This window comes from Neoarius graeffei, chromosome 5, assembly GCF_027579695.1.
Source record: "Neoarius graeffei isolate fNeoGra1 chromosome 5, fNeoGra1.pri, whole genome shotgun sequence".
NCBI lineage: Eukaryota > Metazoa > Chordata > Actinopteri > Siluriformes > Ariidae > Neoarius > Neoarius graeffei.
This window is the reverse complement of record NC_083573.1, coordinates 42,781,834-42,806,877: the sequence shown is the minus strand read 5'-3', so window position 1 is coordinate 42,806,877 and position 25,044 is coordinate 42,781,834. Positions and strand designations below refer to the sequence as shown.

The 25,044-nt window shown below is 42.6% G+C and overlaps 1 protein-coding gene across 3 annotated transcripts in view; it reads left to right on the top strand.

Annotated features, from left to right (window-relative positions):
* The window catches only part of ankib1b (ankyrin repeat and IBR domain containing 1b), a 161,228-nt gene that overhangs the window by 81,861 nt on the left and 54,323 nt on the right, over positions 1–25,044 (top strand). For all 3 annotated transcript variants that reach the window (XM_060921740.1, XM_060921738.1, XM_060921739.1), the window contains exons 3-5: positions 16,850–17,150; positions 17,294–17,476; positions 17,648–17,765. In XM_060921740.1, the coding sequence (XP_060777723.1) occupies positions 16,850–17,150; positions 17,294–17,476; positions 17,648–17,765 (602 nt within the window). The remainder of the gene's footprint in view (positions 1–16,849; positions 17,151–17,293; positions 17,477–17,647; positions 17,766–25,044) is intronic.

The window sequence follows — 25,044 nt, the reverse complement described above, 5'->3', positions numbered from 1 at the left end:
TGCTATTTCGAGTTCTTTTTAATTTGAATGTAACTCAAGGGCCAAAACATAAAATGTCACTTGTACCAAAGTAAAAAGTAAACCTAACATAACATAAATAAACCCTCTGTCTCGAGTCTGGTGCCGTCTCGAAAGAGTTATACCATTTAAATTACTATAAATGCGCGTGCATACTAGCGTTGTTCAACTAAAACATTACCAAAGAGTCGAGGGGGCCTGCTTAACATCCAAAGACGGTCGATCATCGTACTTCACAAGATTTATAAAAAGCACACGCTAGCTAGGCGTGTAAACAGTAATCATAATGTTAGGCTACTCACGTTGTCTTTTCCTTTTCTGAAGCATCCTCAACAGCTCCTGTGTGTTTCCTTTTAAGGTGCTCGTGCATCGTGGATGTGCTCCCATGATAAGCCAACAAAGTCTTAGAGTGTACAAACCACTCGATCACCAGCTGCCCTAAAGTATTCCCATACTTTCGATGCTTTTGGTCTTTTCGTAACGTTAGAAGTCGCCGTCCTTGATTCATCAGAGTCACTTGCCGCTGCCATTTTCTTGTCAAGGCATGCTCAAAACCAGAACTGACAGTAAAGGAAGATCATAATGGGAGAGGGAAAGAGAGCCAATTTGACCGGTGGGGTGCACACATCAAAACTAGTGGTGTGGAGCAGAATTGCCTGAACTCGGATTAGCCGTTTGAGACTGAAGACCAAAAATAAATAGGCGATTGACAGGCCGACCAAAAAAAAAAAGTAATTGACTAAAAAAATTCCAGTCGACCATTTTCTATGATCGATTACGTCGACTAATTGTGGCAGCACTAGTGGAGCGAGAGGGTTGGCTTTTTCCAAAAGAGAAGAGGCGGAGCGAGAGGGTTGGCTTTTTCCGAAAAAGGAGAAGCGACGGAGCGAGTGGGTTGTGCGCATGAAGCCAGAGGGTTGTTTTTTTCCGGAAGAGGAGACGAGGCGGAGAGAGTGGATTGTGCGCGTGAAACAAAATCAAGCAGTCAAAGAAGAAACGGAGCAGCAACGCTCAAGCAAAAAGGAGAAGATTGGAGGTGAACATTTTTACTTTTGCTTGCAATTGACAAGTCAAGAATCCTGAGGGATCCTGTGCAATCATTGTGGAAATGAGACAAAGGGATATTTCCTCGCTTAGAGTCGGCTATAAATAGTATAATGCCGCGGATGGCAGGCTAATGTGGCCTACCGGCGCACTGTCAAGTAATCGTTCCCTATATCCACTAGGGAGGGCGGTTTAATTATTTTTCAAAAGGGCTCTTATTTAGCATTACGACGAAAGTAGGAATTTATCATAATTACCAGGATAAATCGTTTGGGCGCGAGTCTTGTTGAGGTCCGGGGTCACCGCGATCAGAGTCGGCCGAGTCGCTGTCCGATTCCGAGGCCGCACGGTCAAACCAGTGAGCCACATTCACCGATTGCTTCGCAACGGCCAGAGGTTCATACATGTATGGTTTCACCTCTTGATATTCAATTTGGAGAGTTCCTACTTCAAAATCGCTATCGCTTTCAGACATTTTACACGACCAAAGTCCGTGCACGTGTGCTCGGTTCGCAGGTAAACACAGAGCTGCTCCCAGTCTGTTTGGCTTAAATGACGTCATGGTGACGGCCCCCCGGCGGTGAAAGTGTGCATAAGTGAGATGTAAACAAACCTTCAGAAATTGGGCAAAACAGCATATTTTAACCGTTTTATTCAATTTTAGGGTGCAAATTAGACACTAGAAAGATTGAATTCGCTTTTTGGGTCGTTCTTCTAGACAATAAAGTTGATATTCTGCGTTTCACCTCCGACCGTTGCCTATGACCTTTAAGTAGTATTTTAAAATGTAGAATTTTCTGGAATCGTGTCTTTCTGCTAGATATTTACTCTATTAGGATAAAAGTATTTGAAACGGCTTATCTTGCAGCTGTCTTGTGGCAGATTCTACCGTAACTGGATCCATTAACCACTTGCCCACAAAATAAGAAATTTTTCTTGTCCTTTTTTCAGTGAGGTAATATTTTCAAGATTGAAAATATGGTATTTGGTCTTCTAAAACAGCACGTCATTTAAAAATACACTGAGTACATCAATAAAAGATTTTTAAAGAATAAAGTTCTATTTCTTTGACATATCTGACAGACATAACTCCCATTTTAAAAATCACTTTCATTATCCCTGTTGCTATCGTCAGTGAATTTCTGTCAGATGACCTGACGATAGACTCAGCCATTATGGATCTTTGGTAGTTATCGTGTGGAAGCAGGCTTTATAATTTTTGGGTGTCAACAGATAGAGTTGAAATAGATTAACAGCGAAAAAACTATTTCGTTCACGAGAGAAGCCCACAGTTATTTTTAAAAAATGCTATCGTCAGTCTGTCAGTCTAATGCACCTGACGATAGCAAAATTCAAGCCCTCACCACGCACATGTTGACTGACGCAAAGAGGAAATTCTACTGCGCATGATTTTTGTGGCAGCAGACATTTACTTCCGGGCAAGACTTGGAGTTCTGACAGCTAGATTTCATCAAATAAATCAAGGTAAGATTTTCAGTCAGCTATCCTGACGATAGAAATTTTTGACGATAGGAACACTGAGAATACATTTGTGCATTCATATTTAAATTTTTCTGGAGGAAAACTATTGTAAATTGAGATAAATCAGAGCCACTTGCGACCCTTTCAGCCGACAGGCCATTTCAGTGTGTTATTTCCCCGCGAAAGTGACACAGTCGTGTCTATCGTCACTGTTCTGACAATTATTGTTATTTCAATTTTGAAAATAAATTTTATCTTTTTTATTTCAATATTTTATTTTATTATTTGGTTCTAGTGATGAGGTATTTAATATTATTACTAAATTTGTCAGATTAATAATGTAAGAAACAGTTTTGTTGCTATTGTCATCTAGAGTGTCCGTCAGAATATGATGGTAGACGTTAGTTTGTCTGTCAGATTTTGATGATAGAAACCGATGTGTTTCTATTGTCATTTAGTATGTCTGTCATGTCAGGCTTTTATTAATTAGTTACCAGGACTACTGTCCTAAAATTTACTGTGAATGTCCAAGACCCCAAATGCTACTAGAAAAACTTAATAGAATGATCAAAATAATCAATTCAGCAATTTAAAGAGATGGGACTTAACTGGCCTCTGTTATGGTAGAATCTGCCTTGTGCTTTATATGCTTGTGCTTGCAGCAGAGGCGCAACAGGACCTAATTATAGGATTTGCTTTTCCTGTTGATATCTCCGATGTAAGTGGGGTGAAGGAGCCGTCCATGTTCCCAGTCATATCCATTGATGTGATCACGTAGTGCTTTGAGAGTTGCTTGTGCAGCTCGGGTTCTTTCTCCTCCGTGAGAACGATACTCCGAAATGAAATAAAGCATGCTGAAAGTAATTGCTTTTTCACTATCAAATTCCTCGCTGCATTTTTGGACATGACCTCATCAGCCTTGAGGAAAAAGTGGCATGTTCTTGACGTAGCATGATGCTAAAAGTAGAATAAGCCTGACTTACCATCAGCGGGGGGGATACGTCAGTGTCTGTATGTTACAGGATGTTTTTCCAATGCGAAATATGCAACTATGTCACTTGAGCAGGCTAATTGTGCATCCAAATGCTTTCACCTAAAATGGTCATCTAGGAAGCATCCTGTAATTCCAAGCAGACCTCCATTTCTTTAATATGATTTCAAGCTGTAGTAGTTGATCATATTTGAAGTACAGAGCCAATGCAACACATTATTAACCGCGCTTTTGGAGTTTACTCCCCGTCTACATGGTGCTGGTGTATCTGAGAGCTACTGATACTGGCGCTAATGGTCAAGCCCAGTTTTTGATCACATAACTGGATTTGTTTGAGAGCTCATGTTTGTTTTGGCGGATAAAGCCTAGGTCACAACCGGACGTACGATTTTTTGGCCGTGCGATTTTTGGCGTTTCCCAAATCGCTGCGTTTTTTTTTTGTTCATGGAGAAAGACGCACGTTGGTCGTAAGTTTGTCTTGCAACCTAAAAAAAACGTAAGCACCCGTAGAGTTTGTTTGACATGACAAAGAACCTCTGCGGCCGGTCTGCGGCTCGAAAATCAGCACGTCACACGCACGCTCTCCGTGCGTTTCTTGGTTTTTTGCACGTAGACTGGCCGTAGGAGCACGTACGGCCGGTTGTGACCGAGGCTTGACATGGCTGAAGATATAAGTGCAAATTTTTGTCGGTTGTTTGTAGAGCATCCCAAATGTTTCTCTGGTTATGGTGAAGGTTCTCCAAGTTTGCTCTCTTTTACCCCTTTTCCACCGAATCAGTTCCAGGGCTGGTTCAGAGCTGGTGCTGGTTCACAACTCGTTCAACTTGTGAGCCAGCTGAGAACCAGCTTGCTTTTCCACCGCTCGCGGTGCTAAGAGAAGACACGTCATTACGTCGCTGTATACGTCAGTTACGTCGTTATATACGTCATTACGTCGCTGTATACGTCAGTTACGTCGCTACGTTTGCATAAACCTTGGCGCGAATATCGAAGCAAAAACAACGCGGAAGAAGCAGCAGCAACAGCAATAATAATAATGGATGACTTGGCGTTTGTACAGCTGCTGCTTCTCGTTGCTTAAAAATGGCGATCTTTCGCGGTCTTGTTATTGTTGTCGGTCTTAACAACTCCACCCCCCCCGGCTGACGTAAGCGGTTCTTTCCTCTGGCCCAGCAGAGAGTTAGCCTGGGAAATCCCATGCTGCTTTACACAATCGTTCCGATCTGAAAAGACAGCATGGAAACTATGGTCTAAAGGCTCACCTGAGTTAGGGAGCCAATCAGAGAGTGGGGAGGGGTGGAAAGACGGTGACGCGTACTACTCGACAAACGGAAGCTTGTAGTTTATTTGGGACTGTTTACGGATCACATTTAACACAGCGGCGAGCGATACGAACCAAACTTTCGATCAAGCTTTAGACACTGTTCTGAATAGTTTAGAGCGAAAGTTTGTTTTAAAAAAAGAACAGCGTTTGGCGTTAGTCTATTTTTGTTTTGCCTTCTCTTTCTCTTTTTCCTTCTCTTCTTCGCCTCTTCGTCGCTCTAACTACGTCACCGGGTACAACTGCCATGATTGGCCATGGGCTACGTATACGCCAAATGATAGACATTCGCAACGTCCAATAAACGGCCGTTGACAATCGTAAACCACACCTCCCCTATGAGAAATTCAATAGGCGGATTCCAGACCATATTTCACTTGTGATGTGGTCTGGTGTTAACCAGACTAGCAGAGAGTTGGTGCTAGCCTGGAACCGGTTTTTCTGGCCCCAGAGCCAGTTCTTTGTCAGTGGAAACAGAAAACCGGTTCCAAACTGAGCACTGGCCCCGAACCAGCCCTGGAACCGCTTTGGTGGAAAAGGGGGATTTGTGGTGGATAATTTAAGCAACAATCTGGGACGTTCTCTTGGGTTGTATTTGCTGCATAAAATTTATCTAAACCCTATACATCAAATTCACACAAGATGTGCCATGTGAACAAAATATCTGCTCGGTGTAAACGACCTACTGTCTAGTCCACAGCAACTGCATGGCGTCTGTGCTTTTGGTGCTATTTGTCTCACGAAGAATGGGAGAAATGTTGAGCAAGCTGTAATTACAATGGAATGGTAAACAAACTGCGTATCTGTTTTAATCCTCTTAGTATTATAAGTAGCATCACTGTACAGAGTGTAGCTCCAGGCTACACGTTTGCAGCGTTTGAAGATGCTGATTTAATATAGTTTAGCAGGAGTAGGAGTGTGAGTTGATGGTTTAATGGAGTTTAGCTTTCACTGCTATGTGCAAATGAAAAATATTTAGACGGTAGGATGGAAGAGTTCGTACTTCTGCGTGAATGTTGGGTCTTCTATTGATTTATGATTGCTGGAATGGAAGGGAATCTGTTGCATGTTGTGGTTGCGTAAGACACGCAGCTAACTAATGTTTCGGAACACGTTTTTCTAGCACTGTGTTTCAGCAGTTGTGTGATAAATATAAAAAAAAAAAAATCACCTCGCCTTCGTCACATTTTTGTCAGGTTTTTGCAAATTTGACACCTCAGTCTGAAATTAAACGTTGTTGATATCATCTCCTGGACAAGATTTTGTCAGTCAGCCCTTACACTAAAGGGCAGTTTCCTCTCTTACACTTGGTCAGACTCATGCAGAGACTCAGACCCCGTCCACACGTAGCCGGGTATCTGCTAAATCGAAGATATTTTTCTACGTTTTGGCCTGTCATCCACATGAAAACACATCAAAAACGAATATTTAAAAAAACTCCGGGCAAACGCTACGTTCACACTGCAAGGCTTAATGCTCAATTCCGATTTTTTTGTGAAATCCGATTTTTTGTGTGAGGTCGTTCACATTAACAAATATATGCGACTTGTATGTGATCCTCAGTATGAACGAAAAGCGACCTAAAAGTGTTCCGCATGCGCATTGCAGGATACGACGACGTCACACGCAGTGAGCATGGCCAGTGTTTACGGAAGTAAAACCGCCTGGTTGCGGTATGACTCATCCAATCTAGCTTGAATAGCTGCATCCCCCCAAATGGAAATCAGCTCCCTAACCTCTGCGTCCTTCCATTGAGAAGATTCAGAACCTTCACAGCCCGAAGCGTCCCTCGCATTGATGTCATGCGCAGGGGCGCAGATACGTTTTTTGAACTGGGAGGGACAAAAAACTGGGGGGAGAACAAAGCTGCCAGCAAACCAACCCCAAACCCCGATATGCCTGTCAAACTTGTTAGTAACCATAGCACCCAAGCTCGAGCTCGCAACCTGTGCAGTCTGCGCAGCTCAACCAACCGAATATCAGTCTTTGTTTTGTTTTATGTGAGTTGTTGCAACTATGTATACACTGCCGTGCACCTCAATAAACCGAATGGTAATTAGTCTTTTGATTTTTCCGTGAGGTTTGCCTTATGCAAAGAAAGACAGCATAGACGTTTTTTCCTCCCTATAAGTGGGGGGGACCGAACGAGGTGAATTTAAATCTGGGTGGGACTCGTCCCACCCTCTATCTGCGCCCGTGATTATGCGCCATGTTGTTGTAACTTTTTTTGAGAGACCCGCCGCCTACTTCAGCGCAGAATAGTGACGTTTGTGGCTTGTTGATGACGTGTAAGTCGGATGAATGCGACCTGGTGGTTCAGACTGAAGTCGCATATGAAAAGAGCGGATAGGAATCGGAATTAGGACCACATATCCAAACGGCCTGGGTCGGATTTGAAAAAATCGGATCTGTGTCGTTCATATTGTCAATAAAAGATCGGATACAGGTCACATATGGGCGAAAAGATCGGATTTGAGTCACTTCAGCCTGCAGTGTGAACGTAGCCTTAGTGAAGATTTTTGAAAACTCCGTGTATGCCTTTTTGTGTAGACAGAGATAACCGGAGTTTTGTGTTTTAGAACGTCACAATCTGCGCCAAAAAAATGACAACAAATCTGCCCTGATGTCAAACGTGCGACCTTTGTTTACTGCAGAAGCCAGATTAAGCATGGACTTAAGCTAGCCGCACACTACGGCGATCCACGCGGTACCTAACCGACCCATTTGAGAGCCGACTCCCGACAGGGCACGCACATATCCCCCGACTGTTGACGAGTGCAGTCGCGATTGAAGCGACACGTGACAACTTAATAGCTTTGTGATTGGCTATTGGATATAGTTACTGTTAAATCCAACACTTGAAGATGCTACAGGCTGAATTACAAATGACATAACATGGAATATGTAGCGCACTATCTAGGCTGCATGAGCTATTATTTCCAACCTTAAATAGTGCACTTATATAGGGGAGTTAAAGCGATTTGGAATTCAGCCACACAACTTGAGCAGAGTGGCTTTCCAGCCCACTGTGTCTATGGATAAAGCTTCAGTCTATGGAATTACAGTATATACCTGCATTAGGTGCTACCAACACGTATTTCTCGCGCTAGAAATTGTGTTTAATGATGTCACGTGTTATATGCGAAAGATATGATTGGCTATTGCTAGCGACTCTCGCCGATCAGTCTGGCTCCCGATTAGTTTTTCGAATCGGCTGTGAGATGAGTCGGTACCATCGAAAACTAGTCTTTACGCCTGACTCGCGACTTCAGTTGGCTCGGTACGCTGAAAATCGACGTAGTGTGCGGCTAGGTAAAGAGTAATGGATCGGAGTAGTGCCTTGAAAGCGTTAATTATTGTGCAGGTGCTATTTACATGTTTAATTTTAGAAGCCCAACTACTGCTCCAAGAGCACAGGCGATGTGATTAGGGGGTAGGATTTGGGGAAATAATGCCATCTACAGGTTTGGAATGCTTATGAATGTGATTGAAAACGCAGATGTTCGGTTATGTGTGGAAGGGATTTTTTTCGAAGACGAGGTGGTGTGGATAAAACATTTTTATAAACGGGGGGGGAATGTTCGGTTTTAAAAATATCCGGCTATGTGTGTACATGGCATAATTCTTAGAAACGTGCACAGGAAGAGGAGATTGCTGTGAGGATTTCTGATGAGCTGGGGAACTCCCTGAGAACATCAATAAATGCTCAGTTAACACAAGGAATGATTTTAATGCAATTTAAAATGTGCGCAGGCTCAAAGTTGTATAAAATCCTTCAAGAAATCTCCCTGCGGTGTGCAAACTGTAAAATGCAGTTTGCTTCCAAGCAAAAATATAGGAGGCACATTTTTGGACATGCTCAAAACGCTGTCAGTTATGGCAATGTGTCTGTCTCTTTTAAAGCTGTTTGCTCTCCAGATCAGAAAGGTGTAATTGTAAGTTCTGGGGGAAGCCATGGCCTAAGGCAGGCCTATTCAAATAGCGGCCCGGGGCGAAATTGGCCCGATTGAAATTTAATCCGGCCCGCGGCAGATTTAAAAAAACAAAAAACAAAAAACATATCTACGTATCTGCTGCAGTGCACAGTTTTCTCTACCGCTCTGGCACAGACCAGAGTACAGGTCGTCTCCATGGTGACAAACACTCATTCTCGCGATGTGACACACTCCATGCAGCTACCGCAGTGGCAACATGGCGCCGTCCAAGCAACGTCGCAAAGTTGACAGAGAAAACCATAAATTTCAAAGCGAATGGACTGAAAAGTACTTATTTACTTTGCCAACTACGGCAAGCGATAGACCTGTGTGTTTATTGTGCAACGAATCCGTAGCTGTGGCCAAAGAGTACAACGTGAAGAGACATTTTACAACAAAACATGCTTCATTTTCTGAGCAATACCGAGAGGGCTCCGAGGAGAGACGAAGGAGAATCAGGGATGAGAGTTTTCCGCTTTTCAGCGGATTTCCGCTTTTTCTGAGCGAAAATCGATATTATGCCAAATCCGTTGAGATGTTTTTTTTTTTTTTTCCATTGAGGGGGGGTTGGGGTATGTTCCTTCGTGATACTCAAGCATACGACGATGTTACATGTTTACATTTTCGCCATCTTTAGTCTCGCTAAGTCTCGCGGTAGAATACGTGTTATCTACAATGTAATTGGCCAAAACATCGCTGGCGAGAGCATGATCGCCAATCGTAACAGTTCTTACAAGAGTGTGGGAGAGAACAAAAGCCAATCATAACAGTTCTTACAAAAGTACCCGCATCTGTTCTATTTTATCGAAACTTGCACATGTTCATCGTCGCTGCGCTTCAAAAATCTGTTTCTCTTTCGTATCGGCTTTTTTACTCAAAATGCCGAATACAATTGACGAGCGAGACGAAGCGAAGGTACGTGAAATCGATGCTGGTATTAAAAACAGAGAGAGGACTGACAAGCTTTTGTCTTTGGCCCAAAGGCTGAAGAAGTCGTCGAAATGATTAAATGAAAATGAGAAGTGACCGTGAACTATAAATAATTGTATAAAGTGTACACAGACATTATCCCATAAACTTAGCGTTCGTTTGATTTAATACCTTGAACATGTATACGATGGTCAGTAAATCTGAATTAATGCTGACAGTTTTGAAAACTTAAATATTTCAAAAGACTTTGAAATCATATGCAACTAATGAGGACATAGGGTGACTGACCTTTTCTCTCTAAGAAATTTTATTTAATATATGAACATTTTGATAATTAATAAAACTTGGGTTTATTGTGAATTTAGTTTGTCATTTTTGTTGATCATGAATTATAACCATACCCTTGAATGTAGAATGTGATTTTATTTTGAATTCAAACAATACTCCTATTGATTTGGAACATATGGCCCTTTTCCACTACCCTTTTTCAGCTCGCTTCAGCTCACTTCAGCCCGACACGGCCCGCGTTTCGACTACCAAAAAACAGCACGACTCAGCTCGCTTCAGCCCTGCTTAGCCCCTAAAACTCGCACCGTTTTGGAGTGGGGCTGAAGCGAGCCAAACCGTGCCGAGTGAGGCTGGGGGCGTGAGCAGACACTCCCTTGTGCACTGATTGGTGAGGTGGCGTGTCCTCACATGCCCACACACGCCCCGCGAGCACGCTGGGATCTGTAAACACCGTAAACCCGGAAGAAGGAGAATTACGAGAATTATGAAGCCTTATGCGCCTCGCCTCATCTATACGCTCTTGCCAGTATCTGTTGGCGTTGTCGGTGACAACAAGCCACAGAACCAAGACCAGCAACACTAACGACTCCATGTCCTCCATGTTTATTGTTTACTATCCGGGTCGTGAGACTACCGCTTAAAAGATCACTGATGTCACTGTTTGCGCTGCTTAACGACATCACGTGACGTCCACCCACTTTCGCTAACTCCACCCAATGTGTCCACCCACTTCCAGCCAGCACGGTTCAGCGCGGTTGTAGTCGAAATGCAACTCCAACAGCCCCGCTCAGCTCGACTCAGCACGGCACGGCTCAGCCCGACTCGGCCGCGTTTGTAGTGGAAAAGCGGCAATATTTTCATGTAAATATATAAAAAAGACAACAGATTTTTTTTTTTTATCTACTACAGCTCAGATTGCAGGAAAAGTGGTTTGTAAGGCCTTATTTTAAAAATTTTCCTGGGGGGGTATCCCTCCCAGACCCCCGGCTTCGGGCGCCATCTTGTTTTCTGCTTTTTTGGTGACCACCCACTCTCATCCCTGAGAATAGACAGACTGGTAACTTCTTTTGAACAAAGTCAGCGTGCAATTGGTGGCTTTTGCACAGAACAAGAGAGAGCTCACTGATGAGGTAAACTAAATGAGGAAAAAACTATTCTTGTTAGTAGTTAGTTTCCATCAAGAGTATGTTTACAGCACATTTTGTTTTAATTAGCAGATTTGTACTTACTGTACACTTGAAATGTTGATCTCGTTTTAAAATGTGTACTGTTTTTAAAGGTATATTTCAGGGATATTTGAATGTTATCACCCCAAATAAGATTTGATACTTGAAACTGCAGTTGCAGTTTGCACTTATGGCAGCTTTACTTTGATTGTCTGAATTTGTTATATAAGCTATTACTTATGTTTACTGTTTTAAGGGTAAAAGCTGTGTATTGACCCTTCCCACTCACGTGACCTTCGTAAACGCGACCGCCATTTTGGACATGAAATGGACTCTTAAGATCCTGACGTTGGTGAAACTTCTCAAGGCTGGTTTCTGCCCGTCGTTTTTGTGGAGACGTCAGATACTTGAACGCACTGGGCACGTAGTCCGGAGATAAGGGGTTGTTGCTTTTCTTGCCTGCAATAACAACAGTAACGACACATTAGCAACGCCGTACAGAAATAATGGTTTATGGCACAGGTTCTCGCTCATCTAGCTGCTTTAATGACTGCTTATACTGCAACAATAATACCTAACACACATTTAAGTATCCGTCGTAAAGACGTGAAACTCGTCGAGTGACGAGTGTGTTCATTGATAAGCTAACACAATCTAAAAGTAGACATACCATCACACTGCCCTGGCGCTGTGTACAGTTTCCCTTCTATGGTTTGTGCACTCACTATTTGCCATTACTTTCTCCAACCGTTGTTACAGATTACAGGGAACGGCCTGGATTTAAAAGACAAATACATGTTCCTCTTGTTTTGAACACTTATTTGTAGGACATTACCTCTGATCTGTCCTACAGTCTACCAACAGCAAAGGAACACAACGTTAGCTAATAGCTACTACAGAAAAACAAAGAGGTTACAATGGGTTATTTTAGGCTATTTGGTTACACACTCGCCGCCACAGAATGTTAACAGCAATGTAATGCCTTTTCTGGCTAATTTTATTCGTCTTACCTCCAACAAAGTGGTCACTACACAAGCGTTGGTATGCCGAGGGCTGCCAATCTTTCCTGTTAATGGCCGCTATCCATCTTCTCCGTCGGTCAGCATCTGTCGGGATCCGATAAAATGATAAATCTTGCCTCGTGTGTTGATGGTTACTACATCCAGGTGCACAACAATATAATGGCATGATGGAAGTCTTGCTGAAAGTAAAAACTTTCTTTGATGGCTATATTCCTTTCGATGCTTTGCCGTCGTTCCTTGTTGTTGGCTGTGGTAGACTACTGGTAGTTCATGTCCAAAATGGCAGCCGCATTTGTCGTGACGTCACGTGGGATGGGTCAATATTTCTCAATATACTTGTCATCACCCCAGGTCTTATGCAGTATTTGCATTTGCAGTTTTGCCCTTATGCTGGGCATACACTGTGCGATTTTTTTTTTTTTTTTTGACACGATTTTCACTCGTGTGACTATTTTGGAGATCGGGCCGAGTTTTGGCTCAATCGTGCGTCTCGGATCGTGTAGTATACATGGGGTAACGACAAGCGATTAACACCTCACGACCTCCTCCCAATCGATCGGATGAAAATCAAACCTGTTTGAAATCCTGGTCGCCCATCGTGAGGCTATCGCACTGTTGAAGCAGTGTCACGAGCCGATTTACCTCAACCTGTCACGCTACACATGCGTGAACACAGATACGGAAGAGAAAACAGAGACTTCCGGTCTCCTCCTCTTCTTCTTTTTCACATTGCAGTTCCGGATACAAGAATCTGACGAGTCGTGTATGGAAGTACAGTGTAAGCAGTCAGATCGCATCCGAGCATCTGATTGTATAACGTGAGAACAGGAATCGTAAGCTGCGTGTTGTTTACCCCTGCGATTCACTCGTACAGTGTGAGCAGCAGCTGAATACCGCGATTGAAAAAATCGCAGTGTCTGCCCAGCTTTAGGGAAGCTTTTGTTGTAATCATTACAACATGTTGTTGAATGTGTTGAATGCTTTCATAATAAAGGAAAGGAAAAGAATAATGTACCTTATTTTATTTCATATATTATGTACCTTAGTATAGTACATTTTAATTGCCTTTAGCTGATATCAATTTTATGTCAATTGCCCCTCCGGCCCTCACAAATTTTATAATTTTCTAGTTTGGCTCCCCTGCAAATGTATTTGAATAGCCCTGGCCTAAGCATTAGAGAAGCAGCTTTGGGACCAAAAGGTCGCTGGTTCGATTCCCTGGATCAGTAGGAATGGCTGAAGTGCTCTTGAGCAAGGCACCTAACCCCCAAATGCTCCCCTGGGTGTGTTGTATGGCGCTCTGGATAAGATCGTCTGCTGAACACCTGTAATGTAATATTGTGAATTACTGGAATTTTCTTTTGTCTTTTTCCTCCTTTTTTGTTATGCTAAGGGGGCTTACTTTTTTTTCCTCTCTCTCTCTCTCGCTGTTGCCATCAGTACAATTTATTATCCATTCATCATTATCTCCCACCACGAAGTGCGCAAGGGGATATAGGAATGGAGTCTGTCCATCCGCTCATTTCAATCTCGACAAGTTTTCTCAGAAACTACATTAGGGGTTGTTTTACAATCAGGGTCCGCAAGCTAAAAATCACATTTAACACTTATCTTCAATATCAAAAGGCTTGACTAAATAAACTTGGTTGTTTATTGTAGCCCTGTGATAGCTCTATTTACCATGCAAAAAAAAAAAAAAAATTGGTGATAACGTTATTTTTGGTGAATGTATGGCAATATATGTCATATTTAGCAAAATTACTCGTGTCATTTAGAAAAAGTGCTTTTTTGACCACAGGTAGCTCCAAAAGGGATGCACTTGCATCATTCTTTATACCATAAAACACATATTTGGTTTCATATCATTGGAAACATAGTGAAGTTTTAATGTTGAATGCCAGTAAGTTTTCAGACTATTTTGATCAAATTAGTATGTAACTGTGTCAAAAAAAAGTCCTCTCCGAGACAGCTAATTTTTCAATATAAAATAACATATCTAAAATGATTATTTTCATCCTAAAATGTGGTCAAGATATTGGGACATAAATATTAGAGACAACTAACACAAAGCTTACAGCCTTATATTTAAAAGCACTATGGAAGCAGTGGATTCTGAATTGTCAAAAAAAAAAAAAATGTCCTCTCCGAGAATCACTTCATTTGTTTCTCCCAGCCCTGCTTAAAGCTACACTTAATCTTCTTTATCTTATAGCAGATTACACAAAACTACCATACACACACGTCAAAAAATTACCTGAAATCTGTTCTTTAACTTGTCCTTCACTTAAAAACTGGTACAAGAACCAGTTTGAATCAATTTGAATTTTGGACCCCTGTGACACAAACTTTGTACCCTGATTGTAAAACAACCCTTAGCTACAATCATTGAAACTTTGCATGCTCATATTACTGGAAAAAAGCTGGGTCGCGTTTTATGGAGGCGTCATAGTACTTACGACTCCATAAGTCAATATTTAAGCAATGGGCTTATAAGGGAGTAAGTGTTAAGAGGTCTTCATAAAATGCTCGTGGCGGGGGATAGTGATGACCATGTCTTCTTGTCTATTCTGCTCTCACACTCGCACCTATGTAGCCTGGCAAGCCAGACTAAATGTGAATATTTAGTCTGGCCTCGCTCGTAGACATTTCCGACGGGTGTGGGAGGAACAACCCGCTGTCTTTCAAACTGTCTCTGTGCGTATAGGCCAACGCTGTGACCAATCAGCGCAACAGTGACTGTGACGTAGTCAGAGCGACAGAAAGCAGTGGGGGAGGCCTTGAAATAAATAATTTTTCAAAATGCGTATTAATTAATAAACAGGTTCTAGATATTAAGAAGTTTGGAGATAATGACCACAAGTTTGGAGTCTGTACCACATAACTCCCCCCCCAAGTGTTTTTCAAGGGTTTGCTTAAACTGTTTTTGAGAGTTTTTATTTAGTGGTGTTTGGTGAAATAATTTCCCTTAAATTTAAAATAACGGGAAAATAAGAAACAATCAAAAAGTAATGTTTCAAAGCTGTTTATTAATTCTTCATACTGCACAAACTAGCCCCATCCTTTTGGCTACGAGCGGAGCCAGCTGGTGGATCAGACTTTTGCCATAGACGGTCGGCAAAACAGCGAAAACGTCCTTCTTGAGAAGGAATGAGCGGAGAGCCTCTTCCTGCTCATGTTTCAACGAAAACTCCAAGTCTAATTCTTCTAAAACTGATTCCAAAGCGGAGTCAAACGCGCGCTGTTCACTAGCGGTAGCCATCTTTCCTGCTGTGCTTTCTCCAGCGTCGCGCAGCTTTGTCGTCACTCCTGCAAAAGCCCGCCCAAAGAATCCAAACAAAAACCTTGCGTTGTGATTGGCGGGCACGATTTGATGCCCGGGGTGTTTTTGTTTATATGGTGCGAGGCTAGACCCACTCGCTAGGCAAAAATATTTTTGGCCGCTAGGCAGGTGGGTCTAGTTTACTAGGCTAGCACCTATGGGCAGTTTTGAGTAGCCAGTTGACCTAATCCTCATGCATTCGGAAAGGAAATCGGAGCACCCAGTGAGAACCCACACAGGCACAGAGAGAACATGCAAACTCCACACAGAAAAGCTCCCATCGGCCATGAGGTTCGAACCCAGAACCACCTTGTTATAAGGACAACTACTACTTGTCTATTCTGCTTTCACACTCATGCCTATGGGCAATTTTGAGTAGCCAGTGTAGTGTTAACCACTGCACCACCGTGCTGCCCAATTTATTATCCTTATTTTCTTATGTTTTACAAAGGTCGAGTTAAATATAATAATAATAATAATAATAATAATAATAATTAAAAACAGAGTAAATTGATCTCGAGCAAGTTAAGCTGCCTGTGCCCTGTATGATTTTCGCCCCTGTTTTAATGTTGCAGATAAAGAATTGCACATCATAAACAGTATTCTTTGTTGCTGATGTGTTCTAAAGGCCAATTTATACTGACAACCCCAGTCCTCGCAGACGGTGTCGCAGATAGCGTCTGCATAGCCCCCCCACCTTCGCAGACGCTCTGCGCGCACCTCCCAAAAATTGTGACCACCGCAGACAGCGTCGCAGACAAGAGGGCTCTGATTGGTCCACTCTACATCCGCTGTACACGCACTTCCGCTTCCCTACTTTCCCGGTTTGGTTTGTTTTCACTACCGCCATTTTTAAAAACACGAGCGAAGATGGAGCAGCACGAAGAGCGGTTGATCGAGGAAGTGAGGAAGTACGTACATCTATACGACTCCAGTTCTAGTCATTATAAGTAACCGGAGGATAAACACTCCACTAACCACACCCACCAACTACTCCTAGCGACTTCGTGCCCCCTTGCGTTGTGCCGGTGAATAACATCGCGCACGCCTGTACTCCCCGCTCAACAATAAATTACAACTGTCTGCGAAAAGCTATCTGCGAAAGCCTTGTCGCAAGAGCATGCAGAGGCCTTAAGACTGCTGACTCGACTCGCAAGTCTGAATCGTTCTCTGTATAACATAACCAGGCAATTATACAGCTGTTCTCATTTGTGAGGGGGAAATGATCATGATCTTAAGTAGGTTATTTTGTTTTCTTGCTTGATTTACCCTGATCCCATTCTCTCCTCCTCAGGTCCTTCCTCTTCAGCAAGGATGGCAACCCCAACAAGCGCAACGTGCATAATGAGACGGCGCTGCATGTGCTGTGTATGGGGCCGCACATCCTGTTGGCAGAGGGGACGCTGCAGCCGCGCCTGGCACGGCCATACGAGGATGAGCGACGTCGTGCTGACTGCCTCCAGATGATCCTTAAGTGGACCGGTGCCAAGCTGGACCGTGGCGAGTACGAGAGTGCTGACGTCAATGCCACCGACAATAAGAAAAACACGCCACTGCACTATGCCGCTGCCTCAGGGATGAAGACGTGCGTGGAGGTGGGCGTGTTCTTCAAACGGCTTCTGTATCTTCAGTGATTTTTAGTGTTTCTATATGTCATGCTACATTGTAAATATACTGTCATGCATAACGCAGTTACTCATCTGTGTTGTTGCGTGATGTAAAATTTCTGTCCTTACAGTTGCTGGTAAAGCGTGACGCAGACCTGTTTGCTGAGAACGACAATAAGGAGACGCCATGTGACTGTGCAGAGAAGCAGCATCATAAAGAGTTGGCACTAAGTCTGGAGTCTCAGATGGTCTTCTCGACTGACCCCAATGCTGAGGACATCGAGGCCGAGTACGCTGCCCTAGACCGCAGGGAGGTGAGCAGCGTAATAACGTTTGTGAAATATCCAAACTTTGTAGTTTTCATTTCATGATTGGGGCTTGTCTTAAAGTACACTTCAGATTAGAAAGCTGTAACTGGTGGAGGTGCTAAGTTAAGATGTAGAATATTGGGTGGAATGATTAATCTATCTTTGATTATGTCTCAGCTTTATGAGGGCTTGCGGGTCCAGGACCTGAGGAGGCTGAAGGACATGTTGATAGTGGAGACAGCAGACATGCTGCAGGCTCCTCTCTTCACTGCAGAGGCTCTCCTCAGGGCACATGGTATGTATGCCATAGTCAAGCTCTCTGTTGGGATCTTCTTCACTTGATCACATTCGGTCTTCGGATGATGGAAAATATCATACTAGAAACATATTATTGTGAACATGTTAAATCTGCCTTTTCTCATCACAATAGCTGATGGAATTCGAACGCTGATATCCCCTGAATTTTGCAGGTTTAGAATGAGTAGGTCATGTGTTTAGATAAATATCTTTGAGTTTTTTATCATACAAGCATGATAAACATATTGACAAACTTTACACTTTCCTATGTGCCCACTGCCAGATAATATTATAGTTTTTAAATTACCTAAATTAGATGAAACATAAAACTTGTCACCTTACTCAGTCACACCAGAGTCAGAGCACTTAGCATTCATAAAAGACTATTCAATGGTAACCGCATGATAATCACTCTTTCAGTTTCGATTGGTTTCTCTTTCGCAGTGGGAACGCCCACCGTAAACAGGATAAAGTCTGTCCGACGTAGTTTAGGCTATTTGGAGGTGAAACTTGTTGCGAGATGGCACGCAGATTTTATGCAGTTTGGATGATTCAGGACAGCGATCCAATTCAGTCTTGAGAACTGCAACACTGATGAGCGGTGACTTTTATTTATTTATTTATTTATTTATAATTGATCCAGCCGAAGAGCAACTCGCGTAAGTGTAAATATTGCTTCTATTTCTGATGAGCATATTGGTTGATGTGTGTGTGCTGTCGTGCATACATAGGAAAAATGACTGAGCAATTTTCCAAGAGTTAAGTGTTTTCCTCAAAAATAGTTAACTTTGCTCTATTTTGAGTTTCGAGAGTAAAAGTTGGAGTGGGAGCAAAATTAGAGTAATTGTGGAACAGAGTTTGTTGTGGCTCTGAACTGAATAAAATAGTACAAGAGTTAATTTCAAGACACACTGAATAGAGCCAAATACCAAGTAAATGAAGCTGTTGTAAATAGTTTTAGAACTGCGTTGGAGTGTGTGTGTGGGGGGGAAACCATGACTTTACCCATTGTGACTTGACCTGATGGGATTAAAGGCCAATTTATGCTGACAACGCAGTCCTTGCAGATGGCGTCTGCGTAGCCCCCCCCCCCCCCCCCCTTCGCAGACGCTCTGCGCGCACCTCCCAAAAATTGTGACCACCGCAGAAGCCTCGCAGACAAGAGGGCTCTGATTGGTCCACTCTACATCCGCTGTACACGCACTTCCGCTTCCCTACTTTCCCAGTTTGGTTTGTTTTCACTACCGCCATTTTTAAAAACACGAGCGAAGATGGAGCAGCACGAAGAGCAGTTGATCAAGGAAGTGAGGAAGTACGTACATCTATTTGACTCTAGTTCTAGTCATTATAAGTAACCGGAGGATAAACACTCCACTAACCACACCCACCAACTACTCCTAGCGATTTCGCGCCTTCGCGCCCCCTTGCGTTGTGGCGGTGAATAACATCGCGCACGCCTATTACTCCCCGCTCAACGATAACTTACAACTGTCTGCGAAAAGCTATCTGCGAAAGCCTTGTCGCAAGAGCATGCAGAGGCCCTAAGAGTTAATCTGATGGGATTAAGAGATGGCAGTGGGAGGGGTTTTCACTCTTCTCATGGAATGGAATGGAAATGTTTTACACTTCTCATTTTAATCCCCCTCCCACTGCCAACCCTTTATCCCAAAACAGTAGGACATTTTTTGATGGCCAGTTAATTGTCCAAATCAATGGAGCAGATTTAAGTTTTTGTGCTTGATCCATTCCTAAGACTGAACAGAATCATATCAAGTGACCAAAATGGTTCGACAGAATGGGTAAGGTCTCGGGTTTTTTTGTTTGTTTGTTTGTTTGTTTTTTCCCTCCACACATTCCAACACAGTTGTAAAACTGCTTTTTACAACATCTTCATTTATCTGTTGTTTTTTTAAGACATCCATACTACATGGATATTATTGTAGCTGAATGTAAAAAAAAAAAGTCATATGACTTGGAAAATACTGCTTAGATTTGTTGAAGTTGACGACAAAATTGGTGCATACCAAAATCATTAGTGTGCCAGAAAATACCCTCAGACCCCAGAGGGTTAACAAATAGAATTAAAGGTTAGAATTTAAAAACTGTCTGGTGAAAGTCGCACAGTTGAATCTGTTCTTTCTTTACTTCTCTCCAATTATGTGATCAGGCCATTAGCAGGCCTTGTTCTAGATGAGTTGCATCCATGGGGAAAACAGGCAGAGTTCTGCTCCACCATGCTTGCTATTATTACAAGTCTATCCTCTTTGGATTAAAATATGGGGTCTCGCCTCCTTAGAATGTGTACAAAAAAAGAAAAAAAACTGTGACTGCAAAGGGAAGACTGTATAAATACAGATTATACATGAACAGTGTTTTGCCAAAACTCAACTGAAAACATAATTATTCTCCATAACAGATTCAGTCATTTGAAATTGGTTACTGGTTAATAATGTTACTTTTTTTGTTCTGTGTCACTCACTAACTTCTCCTTTATGCCTCCAAACTCCCAAATATTTTTGACTCAACATGACCCATTACTGTATGATTTCATTTAGTGAATCATTTATCACATGCTATACAGCATAGTCTATATATAACATTACATGGATTTGATTTGTACTAAAAGGTAAATTAAAATGCCTCATTATGTTTGTTAGCCAGATTACCCAGCGTTCGTAGGTTGTGTGAATGAGAGAAAAGACCACTACGCCACCTAATCCAGAATATTGACAGGTGCATATACACTACCGTTCAAAAGTTTGGGGTCACCCAGACAATTTTGTGTTTTCCATGAAAAGTCACACTTTTATTTCCCACCATAAGTTGTAAAATGAATAGAAAATATAGTCGAGACATTTTTCTGGCCATTTTGAGCATTTAATCGACCCCACAAATGTGATGCTCCAGAAACTCAATCTGCTCAAAGGAAGGTCAGTTTTATAGCTTCTCTAAAGAGCTCAACTGTTTTCAGCTGTGCTAACATGATTGTACAAGGGTTTTCTAATCCTCCATTAGCCTTCTGAGGCAATGAGCAAACACATTGTACCATTAGAACACTGGAGCGGGCGCGGAAAAAAAAACCCCGAAAAAAAAACAAGACGTGCGGGGGGGGTGAACATTTTGGATGGGGAAGCCCAATACCAAAGTTGCGCAGGTGACGTCATCAGTATGTGTGTTTGCCTAACGTGTCGTAGCCCCATAATATGCACAATCCCGCCAGCGGAACGTTGTACTAGTCATCAAAAAGACTTTACTACCATAGTACTACACTACTATGACATTACACAGAGTCTTAAGTAATACATTACGACTTGATCATTGCCATTCTGGTAACAGCAAATTTATAACGGGCCGTGTCCGCGACGTACAACACACGACGAGAAATGTTTAAACGACCATGTAAAGCTGTTAACATTCTGTTGGCTAATACAGAGCCCAACGCGGGGGGGCACGAGCGCGGGCGCGAAAAAAAAAAAAGGTCCCCCCAAAAAAAAAGTCCCCCCAAAAAAAACCCCGAAAAAAAAAAACAAGACGGGTGGGGGGGGGGCGCCGGCAGGGGGTTTCGCTCGGGGAGTAAATCACTCTAGGATCGCCACTGGTTGCTGGAAATGGGCCTCTATACACCTATGGAGATATTGCACCAAAAACCAGACATTTGCAGCTAGAATAGTCATTTACCACATTAGCAATGTATAGAGTGGATTTCTGATTAGTTTAAAGTGATCTTCATTGAAAAGAACAGTGCTTTTCTTTCAAAAATAAAGACATTTCAAATGCCGCTTTTCCACTACAAACGCGGCTGAGCCGTGCCGTGCTGAGTTGGGCTGAGTCGAGCTGAGTGGGGCTGTTGGAGTTGCATTTCGACTACAACCGCGCTGAACCGTGCTGGCTGGAAGTGGGTGGACACATTGGGTGGAGTTAGCGAAAGTGGGTGGACGTCACGTGATGTCGTTAAGCAGCGCAAACAGTGACATCAGTGAGCTTTTAAGCGGTAGTCTCACGACCCGGATAGTAAACAATAAACATGGAGGACATGGAGTCGTTAGTGTTGCTGGTCTTGGTGCTGTGGCTTGTTGTCACTGACAACACGGACAGATACTGGCAAGAGCGTATAGATGAGGCGAGGCGCATAAGGCTTCAGAAATTCTCGTAATCCGTAATTATTCTTCTTCCGGGTTTGCGGTGTTTACAGATCCCAGCGTGCTTGCGGGGCGTGTGTGGGCATGTGAGGACACTCCTCCTCACCAATCAGTGCACAGGGGAGTGTCTGCTCACGCCCCCAGCCTCACTCGGCTCGCTTCAGCCCCACTCCAAAACGGTGCGAGTTTTAAGGGCTAAGCAGGGCTGAAGCGAGCCGAGTCGTGCTGTTTTTTGGTAGTCGAAACGCGAGCCGTGTCGGGCTGAAGTGAGCTGAAAAAGGGTAGTGGAAAAGGGCCAAAAGTGACCCCAAACTTTTGAACGGTAGTGTGTATGTGTGTGTGTATATATATATATATATATATATATATATATATATATATATATATATATATCCCATCATGCATTGCAGTCGCCCTGAAAGAAATCAAATTAAAAGTTTCAAATTTGATTTAATAAAAGAGCAATTCCAGCGTTTTGGACGTGACACTTGAACTCAAAATAGCAACAAATGACCCAGTGCATGTTTTATTGTCTCCCAGTATTTAAACAGGTGTTGCATATTTTAAGGCTGTACCATACTGGGGAAGTGATAGAACAAGAACAATTCCCATAGTACATCTAGGGCATGCCAGAAAATGCCAATAAAAGATGCGTTATGGATGTGACAGAAAAAGTATCACTTTTCTTGGGTGACTGTAGATTTTTATCAAACTCTGTGAAATTGTAAACCTAATGTCGAAATGGAGATATCCATTTGATAGAGGGATCCAAGGTGAATATTAAAAAATCTTTGTTTAAAATATTTTGTATTTCATGCAGAGTTTCGGAAGGAAAAGTCAGCGTTATGGATGTGACGAAATTCCGTTATGGATGTGACGCGTCTGAAATAGACATGGCATATGTTTAGAAAATCAGCAATTTAACCACCATAACCCTTTGAAAAACTCTCTAAATATCAGCTAAAACTATCAAAGTTCTTAAATATTTAGGATGGCTATTGTTTTGCTGTTTTGTGGATTTTAGCATACATTTCTGTGGCTTGTGGCAATAATGATCAAAGTTGATTTTAGCTTGGGTTTTACATTATAAGAAAGAAAGACTGACACATTAAGGCGAAGGGAACAATTCTTGTGACAAATTGGTTCAGCTTATTCACGTCTGTAAAATACAGGCCTAGGTGATATCTCTGGGAGTGGTTTTGATGTATTACATGTTGCTTTATTTTTGCATGGTGAGGTTGACATTTACATGGAATTGCCCAAAAGGCAGCGGCAAAGAAGAAAGTATTCAGCCTTGATTTAAAAGAACTGAAAGATGCAGGTACTTTGTATTTATTAATGTAGGAAATGCGCTCAGTATAATATGTATATATCACAAAAATACATGCATGTATTTTATTATTTTGAAAACCCACCAGCCGACTGATCTGGCACATTTTAATTGTGCGACAGTAATGACGTAAATACCAGCGCAACGGACTAGTGTCCGAAAGTGTTTCATTTTACCAATGAGCTCACTATATAGTCATCTGTATAGAATTCCCTAGATAGTGAGTAGGGAATAGTGAACAAGTGAGCGATTTCGGATACAGGGTCTGACTTGATATTAATATATTGGAGGTTATTATTGTGGGCTACTACTTAGCCACAGTGCAAGTTAAAAGTTTGGACACACCGTCTAATCCAATGGTGGTTCTTTATTTTTATTAATTAAAAGGCACGTCATGTCTTAAAGTAATGATGGATATCATTTCTCTTTACTTAGTTGAGCGGTTCTTGACAATCTTACTGCAGTTGGATTACTACAGTTGTGGAATAGGGCTATTAACTCTGTTTTTATTTACTGTTTGGTCTCAAACTTATTAAGAAGACAAGAAATTACACTATCTTTTGACGAGGCATCTGTTAATTGAAAAGTATTCCAGGCGACTACCTCATGAAGCTGCTTAAGATAATGTCAGTAGTGTGTTAAACTTCAAGGTAAACAGTGGCCATTTTGAAGAATCTCTAAAATTTTTCTTTTTATTGTAACCAATGTATGAACGTTATGCTGAAGTTAGAACACAGAAATCCATCTGTTATCTGTAACCGCTCATCCTGTGTAGGGTTGAGGGCAAGCTGGAGCCTATCCCAGCTGACTATGGGCGAGAGGCGGGGTACACCCTGGATAAGTCGCCAGGTTATCACAGGGCCGACACATTAATACCCTGTCCACACTAGGGATTTTGTACTGATACGAAACTACTTTCGTACCGCAACACCTGTCCACACTAGCAACTATACCGGTACTGTAGCGGTATAACTGTATCGGTATGAAACCCACAAATGTACAGTATCGGTACTGTAGCGCTTCGCTGTAGTGTGGACAGATGAAGCGGCTCTGTATCGATACAAATATAATGCGCAAGCGCAATGAACCATTCCTACGTCTTCCGGGTTATTCATACAATACAATACGCACGTGCTTTCCAGCTGTAAATAAAACGTCAAAATGGCTCAAAACGACCGTGGAGCTACATGGAGCAAAGAAAAGGGGGAGAAAGGGAGAGGGAGGGGGGAAAGAGGGAGGAAGAAAGGAGGGAGAAAGGGAGGGGAAGAGAAGGAAAGAGGGAGAAAGGGAGGGGGGAGAAAGGGAGATTCGTTTTCTTTGTTTCTTTCTCAACTGCCTCGCGCGTTTTATACGATTCGACTGAATAAATGACCACCAGAAATACAGACTGTACATTGACAACAAAAAGCACACACACGTTGTTTCATCCGCCATATTCTCGGAAGGAAGTTACTCGGTAACCATGGAAACATTTCGCGCACGCGCATTTCAACTACCCTGAAAGAAAACCGCAAACATTTCTCGCTAGTGTGGACAGATGCACTAAACTGTACCGGTATACTTTGTATCGATACAGTTATACCACTTTCGTACCGGTATAAGTGTGAACACAGCAAAAGACAAACAACCATTCACATTCACACCTACGGTCAATTTAGAGTCACCAGTTAGCCTAACCTGCATGTCTTTGGACTGTGGGGGAAACCGGAGCACCCGGAGGAAACCCACGCAGACACGGGGAGAACATGCAAACTCCGCACAGAAAGGCCCTCGCCGGCCCCGGGGCTCGAACACAGAAGTTTCTCACT